Source organism: Sceloporus occidentalis, unplaced genomic scaffold, assembly GCF_023333645.1.
Source record: "Sceloporus occidentalis isolate IW3139 unplaced genomic scaffold, rSceOcc1.0.p SCAF_39, whole genome shotgun sequence".
NCBI classification, from domain to species: domain Eukaryota; kingdom Metazoa; phylum Chordata; class Lepidosauria; order Squamata; family Phrynosomatidae; genus Sceloporus; species Sceloporus occidentalis.
Window position 1 is genome coordinate 3,009,294 of NW_028317019.1, and position 11,958 is coordinate 3,021,251.

An 11,958-nucleotide genomic window follows, 5' to 3' on the forward strand; every position below is an offset into this window, starting at 1 on the left:
AGCTGGTTTGGGAACATCACTCTTCAAGATGAGGCTGTTTGGGAGAATATTGGTTTGGTTTGAATATTGACAAATTCAAGAGAGAACACAATGTGATTTAAAACAAATATTAGAAATTAGAGAAAACAAAAAAGGAATGATGGGCAAAATTTATAAAGTATTAATATTATTGTGGGACACGGAGCAAGAAACAGTTAAAGAGGTAGTGCTCAGTTGGGCTAAGGACATAGGACACGCGATTGATTACGATAAATGGGAAAACATATGGAAGAAAGATGTCAAATTTGCATTGGCACAAAGCTTGAGAGAAAACTGGTTGAAATTTACTTGAGATGGCATCTAACCCCAATAAAAATAGCCAAAATATATAAGAAAACGAATGATGTATGTTGGAAATGTGGAAAAGCAGCAGGCTCCTATTTTCATTGTTGGTGGAAATGCGGAAAAGCGAAAGAATACTGGAGCAGATAATGGATGCAATAAATACGATACTAGAAATTACACCAGAAGAAACACCAGGATGAATGTTATTAAGGATGTTGGAGGACAATACAGATAAGAAGTATGGGAGGATATGGATGTCTATGTTAGCTAGCGCCAGGGTTTATACACAAGGAAATGGGAGAGAAAAGGAATACCAGAAACAGAAGAACGGATTAACTCTCTCTATGATTTATTGCAGATGGACAAACTATCACGGATACTGAGAGAAAATTCGGGATAAAGTATATCAGAAGAGTGGGGGAAAGTATTAGGTTTCATTAGGAAGAAATGGAGAAATTTTGAAGACACACCCAACTAAAGGTGGTGGCAGGTTTGAGCGTGCAACGCCGGTACCCTGGTGAGATCAAACTCTTTTACCCAAAAAGGCTCTGAAGCTGAATGTAAAGTTCAAAAGGGTGGAAATTTAATTTAACGGACAAAAATAAAGAGTTTTCTCCTCCCCAGCTCTAAATAAAAGATACTTGACAGTTTCAGCAATCTTCAGGGTGTCATCTTTCTGGGTCTGATGTTGGTTTGCTCTCCTCACTCAATGGAGCTGGTGCAGGGTCTTTCAGCTCCTGAATTCCTTTATTCGCTTGCTGATGGTAACTAATTTGGCTAAATTGGTAACTAAAATGGCTAAAGTGTAAGAAATGCTCTTTCCGGCTGTCTGGGCCTGTTTGCCACCACAAGACAGCTCTCTGCCTGCTCACAGCAAAGACTGCTCCAAAACTAAAAGCTTCCAGCTACAACAGAACATTGTGGGAAAGGGCAAACCAAACCTGGAAATAATGCAGGGGAATCCTACAGCTCCTCCCACAAACAATGACTTTCCTACACTAAAATATTCTATGGCCTGAACCAACACGAAAGAAAATGCAGGCGAAATTCAATCAGTCCTGGCAGGACATCACAGAAATTATTTGATTATCTATTGACGATCCTTCTTCTTGCACTTTAATTTACTAACTATGTAATTGTACAGTGTATTTTTAATTTTATGATATAAGAAAATAATTTGTATTTTTGTTAGAGGGAGAAAGAGATAAACTAAGGAAGAAGTATAGAAACAAATGAACAAATAATAAAGCAATATAGTGTATTATAGAATCTCGACGATGATGATTATAGAGGAAGAAAAAGAAGACTGGAAAACCTAGTGGTTATCTGTGTCAAAGATATTCATATCAGATACAAGAGAATAGTTGGGACATTTAGAAAGTATAGTATTGTTAAGATATTGGAGAAGGAGGGTATAAGCGAGAGAGCAAGGTATAAGAGAGCATTTAGTTGGATCATTCTCACAAAGTGGAGGAAGTCACAGATAAGTAGGAATGTGTGTGTTATGAATGTAAGAGTAGAGAGAAAGTGTTAGTGTTTAATAAGAAAGGGGCGAAAGGCAAAGCAAGTGACTGACTTAGAAACAAGAAGATGACAAGAAGAATCAAGGAAAGCAAAGGTTCAGGTTAATTAAAGAATGAGAGGTTAAAGAAGAAAGAAAGAGAAAGAAGAGGATCAAGATAGATGTCTCTCATAATGTAAATAAGAAGCTTAAATATGACTCTGCATTGAGGAAAGAAGACCTTGTATTAATTCAGGGAATATAGTGTGTAATTTTTTAAACTAATAAAAATTTGTCAATTAAAAAAAACCAGCCCTTTCTGTCAGGAAGTTCCTCCTAATGTTGAGGTGGAATCTCTTTTCTTGGAGATTGCATCCATTGCTCCGGGTTCAAGTCTCTGGAGCAGCTAAAACAAAATAGCTGCCTTCTCAATATGACATCCCTACAAATATTTAAACAGAGCTATCATATCACCCCTTAACCTTCTCTTCTCCAGGATAAACATCCCCAGCTCCCTCAGGCCTTCCTCATAGGGCTTCATGGGCCCTCCACCATTTAAATCGCCCTCCTAAAATCAACATCCTTTTAGAATTGTGGGGCCCAGAACTGGACACAGTATTCCAGGTGGGCTCTGACCAAAGCAGAATAGAGTGGCACTATTACTTCCCTTGATCTAGACACTATACTTCTATCGATGCAGCCTAAAATCGCATTGGCTTTTTTAGCTGCTGCATTGCACTGTTGACTCATGTTCAACTTGTGTTCTACTTGGACTCCTAGATCCCTTTCACACGTAGTTTCATTCAGCCATGTGTCCCGCATCCTATATATGTGCATTTCATTTTTCTGCCCAAAGTGCAATACCTTCCATTACTCTGTGTTGGATTTCATTTTGTTAGCTTTGGCCCAGCTTTCTAGTCTATTCAGGTCATTTTGAATTTTGATCCTGTCCTCTGGGGTATTAGCTGCTACTTCTAATTTGGTGTCATCTGAAAATTTGATAAGTATTCCCCTGTTTCTGTCGTCCAAGTCATTGATAAACATGTTGAATAGAACTGGGCTCAGGACAGAGCCCCACTGGACACAGCACTGGTCACTTCTCTCCAGGATGAAAAGGAGCCATTTGTGAGCACCCTTTGGGTTTTGCCAATCAACCAATTACAAATCCATGTAACAGTTACCTTATCTAGGTTGTTTTCATATTTTTTTTGTTTTATATACTGTTTAATTTGGTTAACTGCTATTAAGAGACATATCTATGAGAGTCTATGATATGGGTGCACTATAAACCTTTTAATAAATGAACAGGGATTGCAATCCTATATATATACATATTATCAGACATAACTCCAGAGAACGTTAGCCTTCTGGATGCCAGAAGGTTCCTCTCATTCTTCAGAGCAAGAAGCAACACTTCAGCTTCCTTCTAGAAGATAAAGCAAAAAGGCTTCCAAAACCACTGAAGCCTTGGGCAAGTCACACTCTCTCAGCCTCAGAGGATGGCCATGGGAAACCCACTCTGAAGAAACCTGCCAAGAAAACCCCTTCAGAGACTCCCATAAGGTCACCATAAGACCTGGAAACAACTGGGAGGCAGACACCAATAACAACATTGGGAAATAGGGGCAAGCCTTGCCTTGGGAAAGTGTAATGACTGGGCTCCAGTCAATGGAGGTCTTCTTCAGGCAGTAAATGGAGGTTTATGCAAATGCAGAATGACACCACTGCTACGGAAGGCTCTCTTGACCAATCAGAGAGCAAGATGAAGGTCCTTCTGGAAGCTTCCGTGAGAAGGAGATATAAGGCCTGAGAGACCAAGAGACAGTTGGGGGAATTGTGTCGGTTGGAGATCGAGAGAGAGAGTTAAAGAGCGGATCTTGGAAGTTAGGCTCAGAATTGGACGTTTAAGTCTATTTATTTGTTTAATAGCTTGTATGAATTGAACATTATATACTTACAAATATTGTAACCTGCAAGATTCTTAATATCTTGTATGACTTATATAACAGTTATATTTTGTTATTAATAGTAAATACCTCCTTGGAGTATCTATTACTCAACAATCCTTTTACATGTGTTTTGGCTCAGTTGATGCTTGGGAAGATCAGTAAAGAAGTAGAAATAAGGTTCCTTAACTGGTCCCAATGAAGGTTAAGGGAAGTCCTCTTATAATTCACTGGATGGAGGCAGCGAGATTTAAGGAAGTTAAGGGTCTGCTGGGCTAAGAGCCATAATGTCTAAACGTCTCATTAAAAATTTGTAATCCACTCTGATTGCCTTTTGGCTGAAGAGAGGAGTATAAAATATTATTATTATTATTATTATTATTATTATTATTATTATTATTATTATTATTACAGGGCTGTAGTTTGGCTGCTTGGACCATCAGAGATCATCACAGTGAGTCAGTGGGAAAAGCCCATCTCACTCCAGAAAATCAAGGTCCTTGAGGAGTTTGCACTCTACGTCTTTCTGTAATAATAGCTACAAAACTGATAATAGCATTTGGGACATTTAGTCTTTTAAAAACAAATATGGCAGATTTAAATGCTGCTTTGAAACCTCTTTCCATCTGCCAGCTTTGTGCTGGTTTTGGGGGGAAATGAGAAAGTGTTGGGAGGGAGGGACTGCCAACAGAATTAGGAGATGCATTGCAGGCTATGGACGGTTTGCGGCCAAGAAAGGTCCAAAACACACGGCAGCAATAGTCCAGTTTGAGAGCGCTTTCACTGCCCTGGCCCAGTGCTAGGGAATCCTGGGAAATGGAGTTTATTGTGGCATCAGAGCTCTCTGACAGAGAAGGCTCAATGTCTCAGAAAACTACATTTCCCAGAATTCCATTTTGTGTTCTGGAAGCCATTTTGTGTTCTGGTGGCCATTTTGTGCTGCTTGTGTCTGTGGGGAACAACCTTCTCTGAGCCTCAGTTGAACAGAGGCTTCTCTTTCTCTCCTGAGGCTCCAGATTCAGAAGGAGGCCAGGGTCCTTGGGCCAAAAGGAAGGAAGTGTGTCTCTTTGGGTGTCTTTTGTGTCTCTTTTCTGAGAGGGTTTTCTTATTACACAGCTCTGCTCCTTCTGGGGATCATGGGTTTTAAAAGGGGTCAGAAATGGGGAGGATAGTTTAATACAAGCCTTATTCTTCTTCTTCTTCACAAACATTGGGCTTTGGCTTCTAAGAGGAGGCTAGTCCCCCAAAAGAGGCCAAAAGTGGCTCCTTTGGGAGGTTTTAAAAGTCTCTCCAGCTTCTTATTAAGAAAATTTCAAGCAAGAAGGAAGGAGACGGACCAGAATAACTCATATTACCAAGAATTAAACAAACAAACATACAAACAAACAAACAACAACAAGAAGAATAAGGATTAGACAGAAAAACAAAATGCTTATATTTAAAAAAGCAAAACCATTTTAAAAGGATAAAAACTCAACTTGGGTGCTTCTATTCTTTTACAACCGACTCACGCTGTATCTGCACTGCAAAAATAATCCAGTTCTAAAATGTGTTAACTCTTCTAGTTCCATCCTATGGAATCCTAGGATTTGTAGTTTGTTGTGGCATGAGAGCTCTCTGGCAGAGAAGGCTAAGTGTCCAAAGGTAAAATCACAGGATTCCATAGCACTGAGCGGTTAAAGCGGTGTCAGTGTGCCTTATTTCTATAGTGCAGATGCTGCCTTCTTGGGAAAGGAGCTGATGATGGGGAAAAGAGGAGGAATGCAGAAGGAAAGCAGGTTATTTATTTATTTATGATGCATTCATTTCACATCTAGATGCAGGGACATAACCAGGGCCCTCTCCTATTCCCCATCCCCTGATCCCCCACCACTCTAAGAAGACATGGAGTATCTTCTGTAGGGGAGCTGCAGTGACTCTATGCTAGGTCCAGGGGGCTTTGGTTGGTGCAGAGGGAGGAAGGGGATGTCCACTTCTGCATTGGTCCAAATGAGACATTCGTCACCTGCTTATGTCCCCAGCAGGATGCTGATCTCAGTGACTTTGAGTGCTGCAGGCTTTCTAGCCAAACCAAGCCTTACCCTGGTCTCTTTTCTCAGGAACTTCATCTTGGACCCTTGTAGACGCCTTTGGAGCCTCTCTTGCTGGACGTGATCAAAGAGCAGGATCCCCTTGCCCACTTGATGGCCGACACAGAGGCCAAGCAGAGGAAGTTGGGATCCAACAGAAAGAGGCTACCAAGGCACAAGAGCTCTTTGGTAAGTTGCCATCCTGACTGTTAGTTTCATCTGTGTCTGGGCTGGCTCATGAAAGCAAGCGGAGAACATACTGTCCCCGTCTGGCAGAGAGAGTTCTGGTTAATCCTCTGTCACCTCATTTTTTCAGGGGCTTTGAAAATTTCCTATTTCACTCTCCTCCTCCCACTTTCATCTTTCTCCTCAGGTCAGTTCAGTTGCTTCAAAATGCATTCCAAGTTCATCCACTCAAAAGAGGGAAGATGGGAGGAGGGAAGGGGACATGGCCTTGCAATTGCCAGGAGTCGGAGGCAAAAGCAAACGTCTGTACCCTTCCTCCCTTGTGTGATCATCATTAACAACTTTGGCCATCTTGACCCCCTTCTGGTGTTATTTGTCTTGCTTTCCCAATCTGTAAAATGCTGGGGGATATGGAAGAATATCTCTGGAGCTAAATTGAGGTTGGGCTCAGTAGCCCTCAAGCCCAGAGTAAAAATGAAATTTGCCTTTGAAATTAGGTGAGATATGGCTAAATGCACTACAATTCATTAGTGACTAAATGTACTATACATGTTGGGATAGTCAGAATCTTAATCAATCAATAATATTCCAGAAATGGAGTAAATTATATTGTTTATCATATTATATATTATATGGAAAAGTTTCGAGACAAGCTGGATCTCAAAGGCTGTAGCTTTTTTTGGCTAACAGAATTAAAAGTTTATTTCCTGGACTGAATTGTAAAGTGATCAAATAATATTTGCAATGCACCATGTGCTTTTCTCATCTTTGGCTTGGTCACTCTCTGGATGAGGGCTGTTTTCTGTTGCAGGTGACCTTTGCGGATGTGGCGATATATTTCACTGAAGAGGAATGGAAACTGTTGACGAAAAAGCAGAAATTTATGTACAGTTCTGTGATGATGGAGAATTATGAGAATGTGGCCTCTGTGGGTAAGGAACCTAAATACATTACCCTTCCTTTGAAGACTGAGGGCCCTTTCATAAGTCACTGTCACAGTGCTATGATTCCACTTTAGAATTATAGAATTAAAGAGTTAAAATAGACCACAAGGACCATCCAGTTCAATCTTCTGCCATGCAGGAACAGACATTCAAATCACCCCTGAGAGATGGCTATCCAGCCTCTGTTTAAAGACCTCCAAAGAAAGAGTAAGAACTCAGGAAGTTCCTCCTAAAGTTTAAGTGGAATCTCTTGTCCCTGTGGCTTGCATCCATTGTCCCATGTCCTTTTCCCTGGAGTAGCAGAAAGCAAGCCTGCTCCATCCTGAATATGACATCTCTTCAAATACTTGAACAGGGCTGTCATATCCACTCTTAACCTTCTCTTCTCCAAGTTAAACATACCCAGCTCCCTAAATCATTCCTCAGAGAGCATGGTTTCCAGACCATTCACCATTTTGGTTTCTCTCCTCTGGACATGCTCCAGTTTCTCAACATCTGATTGAATTGTTGTGCCCAGAACTGGACACAGGATTATTGCAAGTTACTTCCCTTGATCTTGACACTATACTCCTATTGATACAGCCTAGGATCACATTGGCCTTTTTAGCTGCTGCATCACACTGTTTACACATGTTCAACTTGTGCTCGACTACCATTCCTAGTTCCCTTTCTCACATAATTTAACTGTCCTAACAACTTCCTGTGGATTCTTGGAATTTCTAGTTTTAGTGAGGCACTATTATTCTCCACTTTGTAAGGTTTCTAAATATCAAATCCTAAACTGCCAATTTTGGAATTCTGTGGGAAGGAGCCATGGAGATTAATGCTTTTTGCCCTAAATGGTCCTCAGCCCATTCCTGAGCAAGTTTCCTGGGTTTTGTGGCCCCTCTTCCAGCCTTTTGAGGCTCTGGAGAGGCTTTCTGGGAAACAGGCCTCCCTTGGCCCTGCAATGGCTCAGGGAGGGCCCAACAGTGGCAAAACAGCCTCCATTCCCCAAAGGGATGCTGTGGGATATTGAGGGGCAAAACATTATGCCATATTTTTAGGTGACACAATGTGGGGCTGCCTCTGAGATCCCCTGGGGTCCAATATGACCACCCCACTTCTCAACAGTAGTCCACCCCTGTCTTAGAGATGCCTTAAGGTTGTTTTAAGGCTCATCCCTCATACTTGACCCTCACTAATATCAGAAACCAGGTCCCAGACCCCTTGTTCTGCCTTTCCTCATGCATTAGTTGTATATTGATTGCCCTGCCTTTCTCAAGAAATGAATCTCAAAGTGTCCCTTTTATGCATCACACTCTGTGGGTATGTGTCTGTGATAGAGAGATGGAGGGAATGTGAAAAATCAAAAGGGAGGGAAGGTGAGATGCTAAAGCAGTGCAGATGGTTGGAGAGCGGAGGGAGAAAGGGAAGGGGATCAGGCCTCTGGGAGCCAGGAGGGGAAGGCAGGAGCAAAGCCAGGATCGCCTAGCTCTGTGCGGAGAGGAAGGGACCTCTGGGAAGGGCCAGGAGAGGGGCCTTGGGAATTGGGAGGCAGCCACCAACCTCACAGATTTTAAGAACTGTTTTGAGTGAACTTCTTAGAACCAGCTGAAATCCTTGTTTTCAGACATATTTAGGGGTTCATTTAGCAATTATGAGTAATAACTATGAAGGGAGGAAAGGGGGACCCAAAACCTGCTTTTGTCTAATATTTCTTTTCTTACCTGAGCTTCCTTAGCTCCATGGTTGATTCAAGAGGTCCTTTGTTACCCAAAATGCTGGAGTATGAGGAGGATACCCGCAAGTGCTATGCTTTTAGGAGAGTTTGGTACTTAGCTCAATAGAACGAAATAGTTTTACTGGGGCAATAGTGACCTCTGGATCCTGCCCAGCTATAGCAGGTCCTGAATCAAACCCAACTTCAGAGGGATTTGAAATAGGTTTTTGTGTTTTATTTAGGGGGAAAGCAAAACACACAGACACATACATATAAGTGTTCATGCACACACAAAAGAAATAGGTAAGAAAGGCGGGAGTGCTGAATAGATGTAAGTCTTTGATAATGGTGATACGTTACCTATCCAGATCTTTATTCCAATTGTTGAGGAGTTGGAATGGGGAGAGGTCAGTAGTTCCTGCAACAATTGGGGTTGATGAGTGCATTGAGGTGCTTAACCATGAAAACAAACAGTGTCTGTCTGTAACTGGACTGACACCAAAGAATAGCAAGTTGGGGCTGATATTTATACAGAAATTGGTGCTTGGGGGCAAAAACTGAGAGTTCGGAGAGGTTTATATCACTTTAGAATATTTCCTGTGTGGGGAAAGAATGGTGTGAAACCGAATTGAATGCAATGGGTGTTTGTTGTAAATACCTCAGACAAAAGGGATTAGCACACCCCTCTCATGTCCTTGTTGGCTCTGAATTTTGATTGCGTTCACAAGCCAATGTACATTACAATCTGAGGGTGATGCTCCCAGATGCAGCTCAAAAATAACATAGCAGAGTATGGAACTAAATACCCAGATATATAGATATTGGCAATGCACTGACCTATTTTCACACTAAAAATAAGTCACAAACACAGTTGATTTCATCGAAATCCTTGGAGGTTCTCTATCTTGAGCTGCAAAATAATACAAATATTTGCAAGCTCTCCTCTCCAACTTCTATCAACTTCACGTTTTCTTGTACTCACAACTCCAATCCAATCCACACCAGTCCCCATATGAGCTGTATACTGTATTGGTTGTGAGTCATCTCATGGTGCTACACAGCATGAAGCATCCTCTGCAGTTAGCTTCCATCATGCCTTGGGCTCTGACTCAGGACTCTATGGCAGTCTCACAGAATATTATGCCACCTGTCAATCAAAGTATTTTTGCACATGGTTAACAGAATATTTTTTCAACAGTCCTTTGACTATCTCCTTCCACTGATTCCCTCAAGGCAGTCCCCATTCTTATCTAGTTCCTATGAGTAAGGATACGATCGTTCCATGGATTTAGGGGCATAAGCAGCAGGGTCATGCTTGGGTTACTCACAGCAACTTTAATAATATAATCTCAAATAAAGAGGGTTTAATGAGGGCTAAATCATGCGGTAACACCCTCCTCTCTTAAGTCTGATTTTCAATGTTATCTGTCACTGTCCTTCTTTACAGAAGAACATTTTAATCATGAGAGAATGCACACAGGCAGGAAGTCACATAAATGCCAGCATTGTGGGAAACGTTTTGCTTACAAGTCAATCCTTGCCATGCATTGGAGGGTCTACACCGGGCAGAAGCCATACAAATGCCAGCATTGTGGGAAATGTTTTTCTCGGAAGTCACATCTAGTGACACATAAGAGAGTCCACACAGGAGAGAAGCCATACAAATGCCAGCATTGTGTGAAATGTTTTTCTCAGAAGTCAGACCTAGTGAAACATCAGAGAGTCCACACAGGAGAGAAGCCATACAAATGCCAGCATTGTGGGAAAGGTTTTTCTCGGAAGTCAATCCTAGTGACACATCAGAGAGTCCACACAGGAGAGAAGCCATACAAATGCCAGCATTGTGGGAAAGGTTTTTCTCAGATGTCACACCTTTTGGAACATCACAGAATCCACACAGGAGAGAAGCCATACAAATGCCAGCATTGTGGGAAAGGTTTTTCTTCAAAGTCAGACCTAGCGAGACATCAGAGAGTCCACACAGGAGCAAAGCCATACAAATGCCAGCATTGTGGGAAAGGTTTTTCTTCAAAGTCACACCTAGTGGGACATCAGAGAGTCCACGCAGGAGAGAAGCCATACAAATGCCAGCATTGTGGGAAAGGTTTTTCTCGGAAGTCAATCCTAGTGACACATCAGAGAGTCCACACAGGAGAGAAGCCATACAAATGCCAGCATTGTGGGAAAGGTTTTTCTCGGAAGTCACATCTAGTGACACATCAGAGAGTCCACACAGGAGAGAAGCCATACAAATGCCAGCATTGTGGGAAATGTTTTTCTCAGATGTCACACCTTTTGGAACATCGCAGAATCCACACAGGAGAGAAGCCATACAAATGTCAGCATTGTGGGAAATGTTTTTATTCGAAGTCACACCTAATGAGACATCAGAGAGTCCAAACAGGAGAGAAGCCATACAAATGCCAGCATTGTGGGAAAGGTTTTTCTTCAAAGGGACACCTAGTGACACATCAGAGAGTCCACACAGGAGCAAAGCCATACAAATGCCAGCATTGTGGGAAATGTTTTTCTCAGAAGTCAAACCTAGAAAGACATCAGAGAGTCCACACTGGAGAGAAACCACACAAATCCCAGAAATGAACTAACATTATATTTGTCACTAACGAATTCAAAAAGCATATTTTCAATCCAGCAGTGCAAATAAAAGGCCCTTTTGATTTTGTTTGTGAGATTTGTCTGTCCATATGTCTGTTTATGTTTTAAGATTGTGTTTTCTTAAGTTTAGGTTTTCATTGCTAATAGTATAGATAATTGTTTTGGGTTGTAAATTTGGCTGGGGATTGTGGGTTGTGGTATAGGTTAGGTAGATGGGGGCTGGGATTTGTTGCAGAATAGTTATGGGAATGATAGCTTTTGGGATATTTGGGATGTTGGCTGAAGAAAATTGGGGGCAGGTATTGACAGAAAGGGCTATTTTTGGGGAATGGCAAAGGGTCCTTGTTACCTGTGGGGCATAGACTGTGGGAATTGGAGGTGGGGCTAGGTTTGGAAGAGGGTGGGATTTTAGGTTTGGGGATTTTGATGCATTGTTTGGATTGGAGTGGGCAGTTTTGACTTAAATACTGAATTTCTTTTTGTTCTCAGTAAAGATCTTTGCTTTTTCAACACACTGGACTCTTTGATGCACAGAAGTTTGGAATTTGCCCAAAACTGACCCTTTCTTCTCTCCTCAGTCCTCAGCTCCATTCCCAGCCATAAGAACAGCAGAGGCAAACACACAAACACATAGGATACAGAGGGACAGCTATATTTCCAAACTAGAGCC

The 11,958-nt window shown here is 41.7% G+C and overlaps 1 protein-coding gene across 1 annotated transcript; it reads left to right on the forward strand.

Moving 5' to 3' along the window:
• Positions 1-10,247: 10,247 nt before the first annotated feature.
• LOC149290414 (uncharacterized) lies at positions 10,248-11,362 on the forward strand. Its single transcript, XM_089489236.1, has one exon. The coding sequence runs from the start codon at positions 10,536-10,538 to the stop codon at positions 11,271-11,273; it is 738 nt and encodes a 245-aa protein (XP_089345362.1). The 5' UTR covers positions 10,248-10,535; the 3' UTR covers positions 11,274-11,362.
• The last annotated feature ends 596 nt before the right edge of the window (positions 11,363-11,958 follow it).

Bases quoted from the DNA above. Each gene is read 5' to 3' on its own strand.
- LOC149290414 (XM_089489236.1), top strand. From the start codon at position 10,536: ATGTCACACCTTTTGGAACATCACAGAATCCACACAGGAGAGAAGCCA.